The following is a 16,574-nucleotide window of genomic DNA, read 5'->3' as shown; positions in this document are numbered from 1 at the left end:
GCGAAAGGCCTGCTCGGCGTGAGGAAATGGCGGATGATGAATGGAGAGTGATGGTGATAAACGACAGGCCTGATCTCCCCTGATGAGAGCCTGACGTCAGCCACCGCTAGGGGCCAGGCGGGGCGGGGGGAGTTGACAGGGCAAGGGAGGGGAGGGAGGGAAGGAGGGGGTGAGGTGGGGGATGCAGGGGAGCAGCCAGCACTCCAGACTGTATTCACTGTACCCCCCCACCCACCCCCACACACACACATCTCCTTAAACACGTATGCAAATGCCTGTAATCACATGTGCAAATGTGAGCCAGCAACAACAAACTGTTGTCTATTGCCTCCTCCTCCACCACCCCCCTCCCTCCCTTCTCTTCTTGTCTGCATGAGGGACACAGAGCAGTGTTCAGACTGAGGGACAAAGAGGAGGAAGGCCCCTGTCTGGATCAACTTAAAACGTCATCATCCTCCTGAAGAAAAAGGAAAAGAGCGTCTGTGGCCCATTGAAGTTTTCATTGACAAGACGGGTCTCGGGTTCCTGTAAGATTTATTTATCGATTCTCCGACGCTGACACAGCGTGTTTTTAATGTCAGAAATAGGGTTTGCGTACAAATGAAAAAGCCCTCGTTCTTTTCCCCCCTCCCCTCCCCTTCCTTTTTTTTTTCTGCCCCCCTGATGTCAATCCGTGCGGCAGACAAGCAGACGGGCATAAATTCCTCTGAAACCAATAAGATACCCTCTTCAAAGACTGACGGAGCTTTGAGTGAGAGGCCAGGCTCGGGCTGAAACAGACATCTTTGGGGTTTTCATTAAGCTTCTCATCTCTTTACTGACATTTGTGACAACCACAGACCACCAAAAATATTTGCATTCCCTTCTCTTTGTAGAACAATGAATAGGAGTATCGAAAGTAATCGCCATGACCCAATATGAGACAGATATAAGCCTGATGTTCTTGTACCTTGTCCTGGGTAATAGATGAGGAACATTAGGCCTTGTGTAAGGAGGCCGTGTCAGCCAAACTGCTTCAGAAAACAGTGGAGAGGGGGGAAAAAAACTGAGAGAGAGGATGACTGCAACCTTCCTATTCCTAGTCTCATAGCCAGCGCTTCGCTACCACCAGCTGCTAAGAGGCGAGCTGGGGGAGAGAGAGAGACTAGCGAGCTCATTGCCCAGACAGCATGAAATGCGGCACATAACAGGTATCAGCTTTCTGAGGTGATAGAGTAATATGGAAATGGACACCTTTTTTCCCCGCCAATAAGACTGGGCTATTACCAACACTCATGGTGCTGGTGCTGTGACATGGGGGGGGGGGTTGCGTCAGTCCCATGCTTCTGAAATCACAGATCAGACAGAGGTGAAGTTCTGGTTGTGACAGGAGCAAAGGTTTTTCATGCGGTGCAAAAATGCCTTAAAAACTGTTGTTGACATGCTTTTAAAAAGATCCCATTTGTTTCCAAGCAATGGGAAATATCACTGTGAAGAGAAGCAGGAATAAGTCACCCTGACGGAACCTTGATTGGTCAGGTCTTTTTTCTTTCCTTCTTTCTTCTTCTTTCTTTTTTTCTTTTTTCCCTTCCTGCAGACCCCAGACTACGAGCAGGGAAACTTGTGAAAACAAAGGACTGTTTTAATAATGATACCGTCATGAGTGAAAGCACAAGTCCTGGACTATTATTATCAACATCTTACGACCGGTATGCAATGAGAGCGTGAGCCTCCTGTATATCCAAACATTCTTGCCATCACTTCCCTTAAATGGGATCCCAGGCGCTGCTCTCACACATGGGGCCTGGTGAGAGAGGACTGACCCAAAATCCAATTAGGTGCCAAAGGTGGGTTTAATAAAAAAAAGGAAAGGCAATGGCCTGCGTGTTTTCTGAAGTGTTCTTTTCCCACTCCGAACCAACACATCCACCAGGTCTCCCCCCATCCCCCCCCCCCAGACCCCCCCCACCCCCGCCCACCCGCGACCCCCTCTGGCCTGGGTCCAACAGTCTCCATCTGGGCACTGGGGCTTCTCTCTCTCTCTCTCTCTCGTATCAGTCATGCAAAAGATATGTCACAGCTCGTATATCACGCAGCAATCATGAACACCAGACCTGGTCAGCACCCCCTGCACCACCTCCACCAACGTCAGCCTCCCCGTAGCCCCCTCTGCTCCATCCTCACCCTCCTCCCCCAGGGCCTGCCTGCGTGTCTGGACCACCACACTGATCCTACTATAGGGCACGCAAAAGGGGCTTTTTTTAAACTGCTGTGGAGAAAGAAAAAAAAGGAAAATCTGCACAGCAACTGTGGCTGAAACACGAGCAGGGTTTGAAGACATAGTGATGCGTCCAGAAACATTCCCGTCAGGATATCTTAATCTGGAAGTCCTTGTACATCAACAGCATTGGGGTCTGCTTGGAGTTAGATGTTCCAGTACTGTAAATACAGCAAGTCCTCTCCACCCGGCAAATTAGAGAGGAAAAACAATCAATGAGGCGTTTCCTACCCTGGACCTGTTTAAAAGGAACGGACAGGCCAAATAATACATCTTTTATAATGACTTGTCTGCAGCTTTTTTATTTCTGGTGTATCTTTGAGTGTCGTCTCTGGGTTTTATTGCGATGTCCCGGATGGAAGTCGTAGACGAGGAAGGCTAATTTCTTTTGATCAAGGACAGAGAGAGAGAGAGAGAGCCAGCCCAGCTCCCATCAAGCTCTCTTCCGGTTGTCTGAGATGATATTTACTGGAGAAGAAAAAACCACAGTGTCTTTTCTAGCCAGACTTGTACCATCTGTAGGTTTATGAGCTCTTTGTGGAACATCACTTTATGCAAGAGTTATAAATACATCTTTTAAAATTAAAAGACGCTGGCAATACTTTCAGGCCCGAAGGGGACTCGCGTGAATGAATCAAAAAACAATAAAGCTCTCATCAAAGGAGAGAATGACCAGCAAAAACTCTGTCATAATGCTCAAATAAACGACACACATGTGCGCCCACACGCACATGCACACACACGCACAGACGCACATGCACGCACACACGCACGCACACACACGCACACGCACACACACGTCAAACTCTCACTCACACAACACACTCTTGTATGAGGAGACTGGACAGTAGTGTGTGTGTGGGCAGTCAGTGTGGTCAGCGTGTTGTTGGGCTGAGGTTAGCGGTGGCTCTGAGTAGCAGTAGGCAGGAATTCCAAGCTCCCTGCCTGCCAACCACACTGCCTGGCCCGCGCCTGGCCTCTGATCCTCTGGGCCTCCGGGGGGAGAGGAGGAAAAGACAAGCAGCGGAAAAGATGGAGGGAATGGAGGAGGGATGGAAATTATATTATAAATATATATTCTTTTTAAAATAATAAATGTTAAAAAAAAGGGGGGGGGGGGCTGTATATTAGGAGAGGGGTGATACAGTTGTGGGAGAGGGAGATATACTGTATACACACTATAGTAGAGAGGGGGGGGGGGGGGGGGGTGTGGGCGTTGTGTAGCTGAGGGAGAGGAGAGAGTCTTGTACTGTGGTGTTGTTGTAACCCTGCCTTTCCCTGGGCCTCCCCGCTGGGCAGTTGACAGGTCAGGGGCAGAGGGCCGGAGCTGGATGTCTTCCACTCAGACACGTCCCCACAGACCTCCGCTCCGCTTTCACAAGACAGCGAGACACATAAAGTATGACACACTGTTTTCTGCAGGACTCACCAATAAAACATAACACTGGGCTCTCTGGGGGGGGGGTCAGACCTCAGCCTAATCTGTTCCCGCAGACTAGGGCGATGTGAAAGCTGACTACAGCGCAGCGTACTGAGCCTACAGATGGTGACCCGGGGGCTACTGCCTTTCTCTCCGTATTCAAATCTACTGGTCGCTTTGAAAAAACCTCTGTCACAGAACTGGTTTTGTTAAACAAATGTAAAAAAAAAAGTTAGTTAAATGCAAATCCAAACCCCCCCCCCCCCCCCACCCACACACACACACCCGTGATCAAACTGCCACTGAAAAGTAACCAGGAATATGACAAGTCCTTACTGTTGTGTTCCAGATAGCTACCATGACTTTTATATTCCTTTTATCTCCATCCACGAATGAAAGCACATGGTGAGATTTTCCAGCTTAGCTCCTTTTTTATTTTGAGTAACACTTAACAGTCTGTCAGTACCTCAAGATTAAAAACTGGCCTTTTTTCCCCCTTTCCTCAATAGGAAATTTCCTTTCAGGGAGAAATAACCTGCCCACGTGCCTCAGAAGTGAGACACTGACTGAGTGTGTTATCAGCTATGCCACGATATGAAACACCTTCTCAAAAATCACAACATCAAAAGGGGAGAAGGAGGGGGGAACCCCCCCCCCCCAAAAAAAGAAAGGTTTTTCAAAAGTGAACGGTTTTGTTTGCCATGTTTATAACATTAGATCTGGAGAGGTCTATAAGCTGTGACGGGAGTCAGCACAGGTCTTAATGCTTTTCCAGGGAACCAGACCCAGAAACGGTGGCACTCACTCAGGAGGAACAACACAGTATTACTATGGCAAACACTTTTTACAATCCAGGGGCCCAAAAAAAAAAAAAAAAGGAAAAGTGGCTCGATGTTAACAGTTAACATTTACTCAATATAGTCCCCCACATTTAACATTCAATGGCTTTAAAGACTGTAAAATAAAGAGCACTGACTTTAGTGGGCTTTTCATCAGGAGTTACTGCTGTAAGGCGTTTTTGGCTGGCTCCCTTTCCCTCCCTCTCTCCCTTCCTTCGGCTGAGCGGAGCAGAGCCGTGAGTGGGAAGGCGACCAGCAGTCGGGGCCAGGTCCCATCATGACGTTACAGTGTGGACATGACCACAGTCGCCACAGGAACCAAAACTATTCGGCAAGGTTAACTGTGCAGGCCTCAGCTCAGCGGCAAAGAAGCAGCCGTGCTCTCCTGGCTGCCTCGGCGGTCTACGACACAGACCTCACAGGACCGCTTTACATAGAGGAACGCTTTAAATGGACCTCTCAATCTCCTTTAAATGGACCTCTCAATCTCCTTTAAATGTACCTCTCAATCGTCTTTAAATGTACCTCTCACTCTCCTTTAAATGTACCTCTCACTCTCCTTTAAATGTACCTCTCACTCTCCTTTGTCAGTCAAAAGACAATATTGGTTGTAAGACAAAAGATGTATTGGTTGGGTTTTTCCTCCACCACCAACTTACGCTCAACTTAGCCTCCTCTCTCTGTCTCTGTCTCTTTCTCTTCCCCTCTCTCTGTCTTTCTCTGTTTCTGTGTCTCTCTCTCTCTTTCTCTCTCTGGTTTCTTTCTCTGTGCGTGTGTGTGTGAGTGTGTGTCTCTCTCTCTCGCCTTCCAACCCTCCTTCTCTATTCTTTTTCTAACCTGCCAGTGGCGAGACCAGATGTGTAAATGTTTCTCTACGTTGCTATTCTAGCCTGTTCCAAGACGAGAGAGGAATATTTGACTTCACTCCACAGGAGACCAGTTTAATAATTTGGCGGTCGCATAGCGAAAAGGTAGCTTGGCCGGGGCCCTATGTTGACGGCATACCCAACAACATGATCCTAATGAGTTGGAAAATCCCTAGCCCTCCAGAGGACTGTCCAGATGCTACCGTCATGAGGAAAGCTACTGTTTTATTGAATTCAGCCCATTTTTACAGGGTAGAATTTATTATTTGACCATTAAGGCATCCTAGACGACATGGAGCGTAAAACAGTTTGAGAGTTAATTTGCGCACGGCTGCAGGTCCTCTACCCCACACTGGGCCAGGTCTGTGTGGGGACTTTTGTACTGGGTGTCTGCACTTGCCCTTACAGCGTCTGCAGGCAATTTGCTCACGCTACCAAGAGCAGCTTGACTAGCTTTGGGGGAGTACTACAGCACAAAGAGTGCTGAGCCCCCCTGAAAAATAACTGTAAAACTTCCCATAGAACAGTGATAATTCACTTTAAGACAGGGCCAATAGCATAATATATCTGCTTGATGTATCACTGCTGCGATACAGAAACACAGCAAGCTCAACTTTGTGTCAAACTAAACACACAAACATAATACATGAGTATCGTGAACAAATATAACAGTATTTATATGTGTGAGGAACAAATTACAGGTTTTATAGTCTTCTCATAAACATAGTCATAAAACAACCATGATCACTATAATAGGACATTCTAAGAGAGGGGGGGATGAGTAAACAAGTTTTACATTTAGCTTGAGGTAATGCCTTATGAGTGCACACACACACACACACACACACACACACACACACAGACACAGACACAGACACAGACACAGACACAGACACAGACACACACACACACACACACACACACACACACACAGTGCTTAGGAGTCGTGTCCAACATGCTGCTCAGGGATCACCCCCGGTTCCTTGTGTGTGTCTCCGAGGCAGACCTCTTCACACGTCTCTCAACATGAAATGAACACACAGCCATCGAGCAGCAGGGGGAAAGGGCAGGGGAGGACTTAAAAAGCGGAGTGGCGAGGAGAAGTTGCAATAAAAGGTTACCTGAGGCTTTGTAGACCTCATTGAGCAGGGCTTCATTGACCCCCTGGGAGGCTCCGCTTCCCAGGCTGTGTGTCCAGCTCTGGCAGATCGCTTGCAGCAGCAGTGTCTGGGCTCTGGTGGCCTGTATCGTGAAGTGGGGGAGTTCAAAAATACACTCTGTGATGGGAACCGAAGACCTCTTGGTCCTGCGGAGGAAGAGGAAAAGAGAGACGAGAACACATCAACCGAATGGCAGCGTACACAGCGCTGCTGAGTGGAGGGGAAAGTAATAGTCAAACAAACGTCCACGCATCTATCAGTTCCACGGTACAACGCATAACAGTTCATTGATAGGGGGTGGGGGGTGGGGGGGAGAGGGAAGGAAGGGGGAGAAATGGGACAAATCTACAGTTGACACACACAGACACACCAAAAAAAAAAAAAGAAGTTCTATCCAAGCCCTCGAGCGGGCCAAACTTTCCTTCTCGGGTTCTTGGCAGGTTTTTTAGCGCGCCGTATACTAAAGACCCTCATTCCCCATCGCTGCCTGGTGATCATGATTTATGTGAGGAGGTGTACATCAGAGGAACCTGACCCTGAAAATAATATCCACACATTTAACATTTCATCTGTTTCCTGGGACTGGAGGAATCGTCTCCTCCCTCCCTCCCTCCCTCCCTCCCCCCCTCCGCGCGCACCGAGCGCCAGCCGCGGAGCGCCGTGATGGACTGACGGGCGGCGCTCCGGGGATGAGGTAACAGCGCGGTCCGACAGTGTTCTCCAGGCCCTGTCCGTCAGAGCCTCGGCGGACCGTGGACTCATTTATCTTCTCCTACCGCGGGGCCCCGGCGTACCCCTCTAAACAGGCTCTCCTCCACCGCCGCCCCCCCCCCAACCCCAACGCCATCCCCATCCCCATCCCCAGCCAGGCTCTGAAGTCATGCCCACTCTGCCTCACTCTACCAGCGTGTTCTGTTCAGAGGCAATGGTCCATTACGTTACCCTGAGCAGGGGGAGGGAGGGCAGGGGAGGGGAGGGCAGGGGAAGGGGAGAGCAGGGGAAGGGAAGAGGAGGGAGGGGAGGGGATTCCCTAGTTGTGATCGGCACCACCACTCTGGAGCGGAGCGCAGCGCCAAGGTGGAGGCTGGAAACTGAGCCGGAGCCCAGAGAGTGATGGAGCACTCCTCTCCTCACTCCTCTCCTCTGCTCTCCTCATGATTACTGAGCTCCCCCTCGCTCACGCTGCCGTGTCCCCAGGACCTGGTACACCGCTGGAAAGAAACCCAGGCAGCCCGTTCTAAACAGAGCAAAACAACAGCAGAACCGGTCCCTTTTTCCCCTCTTCCCTTCCCTCTGTTCTGACGGCTCTCTGGGGCTGGGGTTTTGGACCGGCGGTGTCGGCACACATCAAGTGTTCGTTGGATGGCCCGTCGTCATGGAAGCGTTGAGAGAGAGGAGCACACTCTGAAAATAGAAACATTACTAATTCCTCCTAAATTGTGGGAAACGCATCAACGTGAGCATCACAGTTCATTGAATCACATCATCCGTTCTGCTCCAGACTCCAGTGTGTGAGGCGCAATATGTCATGGGGTTCCTCCGCAAAAGGCTCTGCGACCGTTTAACTCTCTTTATCTTTCCCTTTCTTGTGCTCCTGGGTGGTTCGGCGGGGTGACATGAGCGGTTACACAGAAACCTACACCATTTAACTGGTGCCTCATGGGAAACTTTTTCTGTTCCGCACTCCTGCGTTAGACTGTAGGCTAGCTTCCAAAAGTTGAGTAGGTGAACGGGTTTATCCTGTACTATATATATGGTTTTAATAACCTGGTTGAATACTACTACGGTATATGTTTGGCTAGAGCTCAAGTGCTACTCTGGAGGGCAGCAGTCGGGAGCTGTTAGTAAGACTGCGTCTGCATCTGTCGCCCTCAACAAAAGAAACATGTGAAGCCCAAGGCCTAGGCAACAACAATGTTCCACATGCACAGCAAATGTGTTTTGAAAGCCACTTCAATGTGGGGACTGGCAAAGGATGAAAGTTTGTTGGGTTATGCAAGTGTTTAAGTGTTCAGGAGAGCTGTCGTGTGCATGTGGTCGTCTAAAGCTTTAATTATGCACCTGCTTTTATTATATATGCCCAATTCATTGTGAACAACAACTTTGAATGCTGGCAAATGAAAACCAGATCGCTAATTAGACTGTTTAAGGGAATGCTGAATGTAAGGAGAGCCAGGATGAGATCTTATTTAATTTAGTAGCTGGCGTTGTACTGTGTTTCTCTCTGTAGCAGGGGTAAACAGCCCGGTCCTGTCTATATTCTGTTCTCTCTAGAACACTGAAGTAAAAAAATAAAATAAAAAATAGTCTGCTTCAAAACTGTACTTCACATTAGTGAGGCTTTCTCCTTTTTCTAACGCCACAGTAGTCCTTACATCAATAAGTCAGATTATTAAAAATCAGAGCCGTGCTGTTAAGACTCTATGAGGAATAAAAAGGAAATAAAAAATTAGCCAGGAGCTGAAGAATTAGGTGTTTCAATTTCTAAACTGATATTAGCTTCCCTCCCGAGTTTTGAAATGATGTAGCTTTTCATTTCCCGGCCTGTGGACGGTGTGACTGAGTGACAGTAGGGTGAGTTAGGGCCAGACGGGCCTGGCAGGGCTGGCAGGGGGAACACAGGCCATCAGTCCTGCAGGCCTGTCAGGACAGAGCAGCAGGGCAGGCTGGGTAAGAGCGGGGCGGCATGAGTCATGAATGAAATAACAGCTCTGGTACTCTGTGCCCAGTCTGAAACACACACTCCGGCGGGCCCGGCCCGCTCTCACCCGCCCGGGGAACAGGGACCTGGGTTACACTGAGATTACAACTCTGCGTGACGGGACTTGTCGCTGGGAACTACAACTCAAAGAGGCACTGCAGCGGGCCGCGCTGTGTGTATTTCCATCTTAAATTACGGCCCTTTCACATCTTTTTTAGTTGAGATGCATTTGGGCAACGCTTCCCTGGGTAATCAGCTCCTCTGGCCAGGGGTATATTTAGCTGCAGCTGGGTGGCTGTGGCCACGGGTGTACAGAGGGGTGGTCCAGGCCAGGCAGGTTGGGGCATTTGAGTCAGACCACAGGCAGCAATCAGGGTGCGGAGGGGCCTGCCTGCCTGCCACAGTCTGCCTGTTTTCTTAACAACCTGTAACTTTAGAATAATTAGGAAAGAAGTAGTTACTGCTACTAAGACCCATGACCCCCTCCTCCCCCCCCCACTCCCCTCCCCTGAACATCTGCGATGCCGGGAGGACAAGAGAGGGAAAGAGAGAGAAAGAGAGACGGCAAACTCGCAGGTCGTACGTTACCCTCACGGGAAAAATAATTCTTAACATAACCAGCTGAACAAGAGTCTCATTAAAAAAGCAGTTTGGAAAGGTTCCAGTGCAAACTCAGGAAAGGGAGAACTGGCAGGTCGCTGCTTTGTACTTCTGCAAAAATAAATGTGTCTTAATTAAAGGGGGGGGGGGGGAGCAGGGGGTTGAAACTCCAACACTCTGGTTAGAGTGTAAAACTGGTGGAAAAACTGGCACTAGCATTGGAGCATTCAAGAGGATTCAGTCATATTTCACAAACCTGCCCACAAATATAAAAAATAAATGTAAAAAGGGCTGCGATGTCCAGATGTAATGCTGCCTAGTTCTGTGTGGTGCCCGTGTTATGAGTGTGTGTGTGTGTGTGTGAGTATCTGTGTGTGTGTGCGTGGGTGTGTGTGAGTGTGTGTGTGTGTGTGTGTGTGGGTGTGTGTGTGTGTGTGTGTGTGTGTGTGTGTGTGTGTGTACATTTGGTGTTGTGTGGTGTTAGTGTTAGTGTGTGCGCACGTATGTGTGTGTGTGTGTGTGTCTGTGTGTGTGTGTGTGTTTATGTTGGCGTTGCTGAAGATGGGCCCTCTGAAGCTAGCAGACCCGTGCTCAGCTCCAGCCACGTGTGGACTTAGAAACAGCCGCTCATTCTTTTAAAATCAGCACCTTTCCATGACTGGAAGAATATCGCCGGGAGCAGCTGGCTCTAATGGTTTACATAGAGTCCCAGAATGCGAGCTCGGAACCTTGAGGCAGTTTCCAAAATGTTCATTTTTGTTATTACTCATATCCTGTACAGTACAAAATCGATTCCCTCACTTTTTCCAAAATAATGCAGACGGGAATGAGAAAATAAGGCGGGGGGGATGAAGCAAGGTGTTCAGACCATCAGCAGAGTCACGCAGACAGGAAGAGCTCTCAGGTGGACTTCATCTGCAAGAGGAGCGACAAGGGAAACTAACAGACACACATTGAAAGCCTCCCTGATGGTTTAGCTACGCAAACATAAAACAAAGGGCTAATTCAAATCCCCTTGGTGATCTAACCATAAGTATCACGTGACAATATTATTTATTGTACTGTATGGAGCAAGAGTCAAGCGCAAGTAAAAGACCACGTTTTTTATTTTAGTTTTTGTACTTTTTTAAATCTCACGCTAAATCGCTAACTTTCATTAGGTGCAATTTGAATGTCTTGATAGGTTGTTAAGACCGATAAAGGTAACGCTTAACGTTAAGTTTCCCCTATCGCCGTGCAATAACACAAACAATGTGGTCTGTGTTATTACACAAGTGGAATGAAGAACAGTCGTAATCACCTACACAATGGGCCATGACTCACAATCCCTGAAGCCAAACAGCAGAACACACACAAGCAGAGAGTCAATCTATCTGGATTAACAGGCCACCGCAGGCCCTTTCCCTTTTATTTATTTTCCTTATCTAGAGAATATTTACAAAGTCCACACCAATACCAGTCTCATCCGTTACTGCTGACATATTTGTCTGATAGATACCACAGATAGCCACTGTCTGGGGAGATTGATAAGCTATCTGGGGGTATCTATAAATCATTCACTGTTCCTCTGTCCACTCCCTAATTAACCATTACAAACAATCTCAAACTTCAAGCATTAAATTCACACTTCAACTTCTCCGCATAGGAAGGAAGGTTCAATAGGGGGGTACAATGGAATTCACATAGTTTCAACATTCTACATGATTAATTTTTTTTTTCTAGTGCAGATTGATTTGGGGGGGGTTTTAGAATTCCCCATCTCTCCTAGCCAAGGTCAGCGACCTCTTTCCAAATAACCACCGTGAGTTATGTTCTGCACTCAAGTCTGTCTTTTATGTAGCTACAAAGACCCACTACAGTATCTCCCCAACCATTTCTGCAAAAACATTTAAAAACCGCTTTCAAAACACTTCAAACAAATCTATGTAGTAAATCAGAAACCTCGATACGCTGCACAACGCAGTACTGTGGCCTAATTGGTCAACTTGGGGGCAGCCACGTACATTTCTGCATTACTTTCAGGAAATAAACCTAAGTGGATTGTTGGCAATCACAACAGTAGTTCACCTCCACTTTAGAAAAAAAGGCATTCCAACATATCAGAAAGAATAAAAAGCAAACAACCCCTCCCCCCCCCTCTCCTCCCCCTCCGCCTCCCCCTCCCCTAGGAGAACTTGGTTGGCCAACGTTCCCCCCCCTTGTTGTCTTTCAGCATACACCAATGCATCTTTTTCCAACAGTCCAGCACCTCAACGCTGGGCTGGCCAGTTGTTCATTTCCAGGCGGACGTGTGGAGGGAGGCCGAGGTTGGGGGGGGGTTGGGGGCTGTGGTGGGCCCAGGGTCAGAGGTGTGTGGTGTATGCATTTCTCAATCATCGGTGCTGAACAGCCCCGACACTTCAAAGACCCCCCCTCCCCTACCCCCCTGTTCCCCCCTTCCCCTCCCATCTGGAGGGACCCCAGTGCTGAGATCCGCTCTCAGGAGAGAGCTTCATTACACAGGGATTACTAAAAGAAATGTTTTAATCAAATTCTGCAGACAGCTGCGGACCGCTAGGCGAGAAAAATGGCAATGACGTGGTTCGTCAGGCATAAAAGGAAAATACATCGGGGTGTGCGGCTCTGAAAATCGTAAAAAGCGCGGAGGATGTACTGAGGAGGAGGGAGGCCTTTTCCGCGTACATGCCCATCTGGTTTCTGAGGATCTTGGTTCCAGATATGGCCACGGACCCCTGCCTAGATACTCAATAATATCATTTCAAACTTTCACAACTGCAGCTTTGTATCAGTCAGGTTGTCATGGCAGCGATTGCTACAGTCTACAAAGTGCCTCTCTCTCTCTGTCTCTCTCTCTCTCTGTCTCACTCTCTTTCTGTCTCTCTCTCTCTCTCTGTATCTCTCTCTCTGGTGATCACAGCCCAGTGTAAAAACGTTTATGAGCCGACTGATGGAAGGGAGGGGTTGAAGTAGATGATAATCCATGTGGAGCTATCTGCCCTCCCTTCCTCCAGCATCTCAAGCCGTTTCCCTCCATTAAGCCCACAGATGAGTAGTCAAGGAGTCAACTCAGCCCAAACATTTTTTTTTATCTCCAGCTGCTTCAGAGGGTTTTATGTCTCTTGGCTATCATCAAGTGTATTACAGTATGCTGTAATCTATATTGTATCTTGGGGGACGTTACAAGATATCCAAGTTATTTAAGAGATTAGATGTATTCTTGGAGGCTGAAACTTGAATCATATTCCTCCTTGTGTGGAAAACGGTCGAGCTTTAGAAAATGCAATACCAACAACAAGCTTCCTGTAGGCTGCAGACAGAGTGGTCCTATTAGAGAGTGTGTGAGGCGGCTGTAGGAGAGTGTGTGAGGCTGCTGTAGGAGAGAGTGTGAGGCTGCTGTAGGAGAGTGTGTGAGGCTGCTGTAGGAGAGTGTGTGAGGCTGTAGGAGAGTGAGGCTGCTGTAGGAGAGTGTGTGAGGCTGTAGGAGAGAGTGTGAGGCTGTAGGAGAGTGTGTGAGGCGGCTGTAGGAGAGTGTGTGAGGCGGCTGTAGGAGAGTGTGTGAGGCTGTAGGAGAGTGTGTGAGGCTGCTGTAGGAGAGTGTGTGAGGCTGCTGTAGGAGAGTGTGTGAGGCTGCTGTAGGAGAGTGTGTGAGGCTGCTGTAGGAGAGTGTGTGAGGCTGCTGTAGGAGAGTGTGTGAGGCTGTAGGAGAGTGTGTGAGGCTGTAGGAGAGTGTGTGAGGCTGTAGGAGAGTGTGTGAGGCGGCTGTAGGAGAGTGAGTGAGGCTGCTGTAGGAGAGTGTGTGAGGCTGCTGTAGGAGAGTGTGTGAGGCTGCTGTAGGAGAGTGTGTGAGGCTGCTGTAGGAGAGTGTGTGAGGCTGTAGGAGAGTGTGTGAGGCTGCTGTAGGAGAGTGTGTGAGGCTGCTGTAGGAGAGTGTGTGAGGCTGCTGTAGGAGAGTGTGTGAGGCTGCTGTAGGAGAGTGTGTGAGGCTGCTGTAGGAGAGTGTGTGAGGCTGCTGTAGGAGAGTGAGTGAGGCTGTAGGAGAGTGTGTGAGGCTGTAGGAGAGTGTGTGAGGCTGCTGTAGGAGAGTGTGTGAGGCTGCTGTAGGAGAGTGTGTGAGGCTGTAGGAGAGTGTGTGAGGCTGCTGTAGGAGAGTGTGTGAGGCTGCTGTAGGAGAGTGTGTGAGGCTGCTGTAGGAGAGTGAGTGAGGCTGCTGTAGGAGAGTGAGTGAGGCTGTAGGAGAGTGTGTGAGGCTGTAGGAGAGTGTGTGAGGCTGTAGGAGAGTGTGTGAGGCTGCTGTAGGAGAGTGTGTGAGGCTGCTGTAGGAGAGTGTGTGAGGCTGCTGTAGGAGAGTGTGTGAGGCTGCTGTAGGAGAGTGTGTGAGGCTGCTGTAGGAGAGTGTGTGAGGCTGCTGTAGCAGGCTGCCTGTTGAGGAAAGGCACAACATAGACGTCCATCAACGTGAACCGAGCTCCTCATTCGCTGACGCCATTTCCCCCTTAAAAGTCTTCTCAATACACCCATTGATCCATGTCAGCCATAAAATAAAAACCTGCCTGACACCAGATGTACTGTGTAAGCCACAAAACCTCACCACAAACTTGGCCAAAATATTTTATAGACTGTGCCACGCGAAATATGATGTTGTACCTTCAGATCGCAACCCTTGTACTCCTGTGCTAAAGTGGAAAGTGGAACAGGATTACATCATGTGCCATTCTACACGTTTTAATACACACCTGTTAATACATAACCAACTTGTTGCAACCCCGCCCTTCGCTACCCAGATTTTTGGGAGAGTATATTTTATTTTATTTTATTTTCTCTTGACTCCATCATCCCCAGAAACACCAGAAACATTTCTCTGGTGCTTGCCTTGTTGTACTGCAGTAACTAGATCTGCTACTCTGCAGGCCCTGTGCCAATCCAAAGTGCTCTGACCACAGAGTGACCACAAGTTGAATTCAAGGTCATTGAACCATCCATCAATATAATAACATTTACCCCTAAACAAAAAGACACAAGAGCCCCCAATGAGTCATGAGAAGGCTTCATTATGAAATAGACAATATAACAACATTGTGTTTGGCTGAGAGGCGCGCATAGTGATGTCATGAGTGATATCCATCATCCGTGTCCGTCTCAAAACTCCTTGTAGGGAAGCAAGCCCCTCCTCCCCTCGTCTCCCATTGGAGGAGTGAGGCGTCACACGCTCTTGGCCGCGCTGGGTGACATAAAACAGGAGCACCATAGCTAACTATGAGACGAGTAATGAGGCATTTCACCCCAGCCAGAAGCATTTGAAATGCCTCGTAAGGCTTCATAAATCAGAAATTAGCTAATCTGGAGTCTAGACTACTGGACCAGACATATAAATGGGGTCCGTTTCACATCTGAACTTCACATAAAACTCCTTGAGGTAGGAGACCTCATTTTGTACATACTGTATCTGTCATACTGTATCTTTTTTTTTTTAACCCTTATATTCAGAGATACCCTTTAAAAAAAAAAAGTCCCCAAAAATCTGTCATTCCTTTCCTTCCAAAAAAGCTTGTCACGGCCATCAAAATGTTTATAACATGCACCTGTAATTCCGCATGCCTTAAGATATTACCGTCAGAAATAGCTCGGTAAGCCGCAGGGCTGCTAAAAATGCCACATAAAAGCGAGTGTGGTGCTGAATTATGGCCTGTGACGCTCCGCGCCGCGCCGCCCTGGTTGGTCGGGACCCAGGCTGGCCCATGTGCTCCTGTCAGGTGGCCTCGCATGAGAAACGCTAGCGGGGCATGTGAGGGTTGTGATCGATGCAGGTGGCACTACCCCCCCCCCCCTCCACCACCACCCCCCCCCCCCCCCCCCCACCACCTCTCTCACTTTTTACAGGCACCCATTCTATCTGGGATAACAGGTTTAACAGCCAGGCCAATTGAGACTCTCGGCGGGATTCCTGTGAAGTTGGCGGCCCCATACGCTGCCTTTCATTAAAGCTAAGTAGAGCCTGATGCTTCTCAGCTGCACTCTAATTCACTGTGAGTGAAAGTTCATTTAACGGGATTTTGGCTTTTTTTTTTTTTTTTTTGTACTCTGGGCAGTTAATGGTAGGCTGGGCTAGTGGAGAGAGTACCTTGCATGGACAATTTACTCCCTCAATGTTTGGTGGATTTCAGCACATTTATCTCTGTCTGAAGTAGCTCGCTTGTGCGACGGGTGTGATTCTCTCAGCGTTTCCTCGACGGTAAGCACACCTATCCATCTGAAGACCTTCATCTGTTTGACGCACCACTACTTGGGGATTTAACCAAGCTGTTTATCTAGAACCTCCTTTTAAAACCACTAAATACCTCAGCCCATCCTCTGGCACTGACTGAGTGGGAGTGAGCTTACTGTTTAACGACGGCCAGCGCTCACTTTCAGTTACATATTAGCCATGACGGTGCCAAAACACAATTGATGCAGCCGGTCTCAGGAGAGAGAGGTTCTATAGAGGCAGCTTTATTGTAGTTAGGGGTATTCAACTGTCGCTTCCTATTGAGTTGTCTGTGGACGTTGGGGTCACACACGCACACGCGCACGCACACGCACGAACACACACACACACACACACACACACACACACACACACACACTCATCTACATACTCATCTACACACACACATACACACACACACTCATCTACACACTCATCTACACACACATACACACACACACACTCATCTACATGCGCGCACAAAACCTAG

At 48.6% G+C, this 16,574-nt stretch overlaps 1 protein-coding gene across 1 annotated transcript in view; it reads right to left on the bottom strand.

The window, feature by feature from the left end:
* vps13b (vacuolar protein sorting 13 homolog B) overlaps positions 1 to 16,574 on the bottom strand; it is a gene marked incomplete at its 5' end in the record, with an annotated part of 281,095 nt that overhangs the window by 212,532 nt on the left and 51,989 nt on the right. Inside the window, 1 exon segment of the mRNA XM_080541013.1 lies at positions 6,504 to 6,688. Within this exon segment, the coding sequence (XP_080397139.1) occupies positions 6,504 to 6,688 (185 nt within the window).

The sequence above is a fragment of the Nansenia antarctica genome (assembly GCF_963989245.1).
Source record: "Nansenia antarctica genome assembly, chromosome: 10".
Classification (NCBI taxonomy): domain Eukaryota; kingdom Metazoa; phylum Chordata; class Actinopteri; order Argentiniformes; family Microstomatidae; genus Nansenia; species Nansenia antarctica.
Note: the sequence above shows the minus strand (reverse complement) of the source record. Positions and strands in the feature narration are given on the sequence as shown.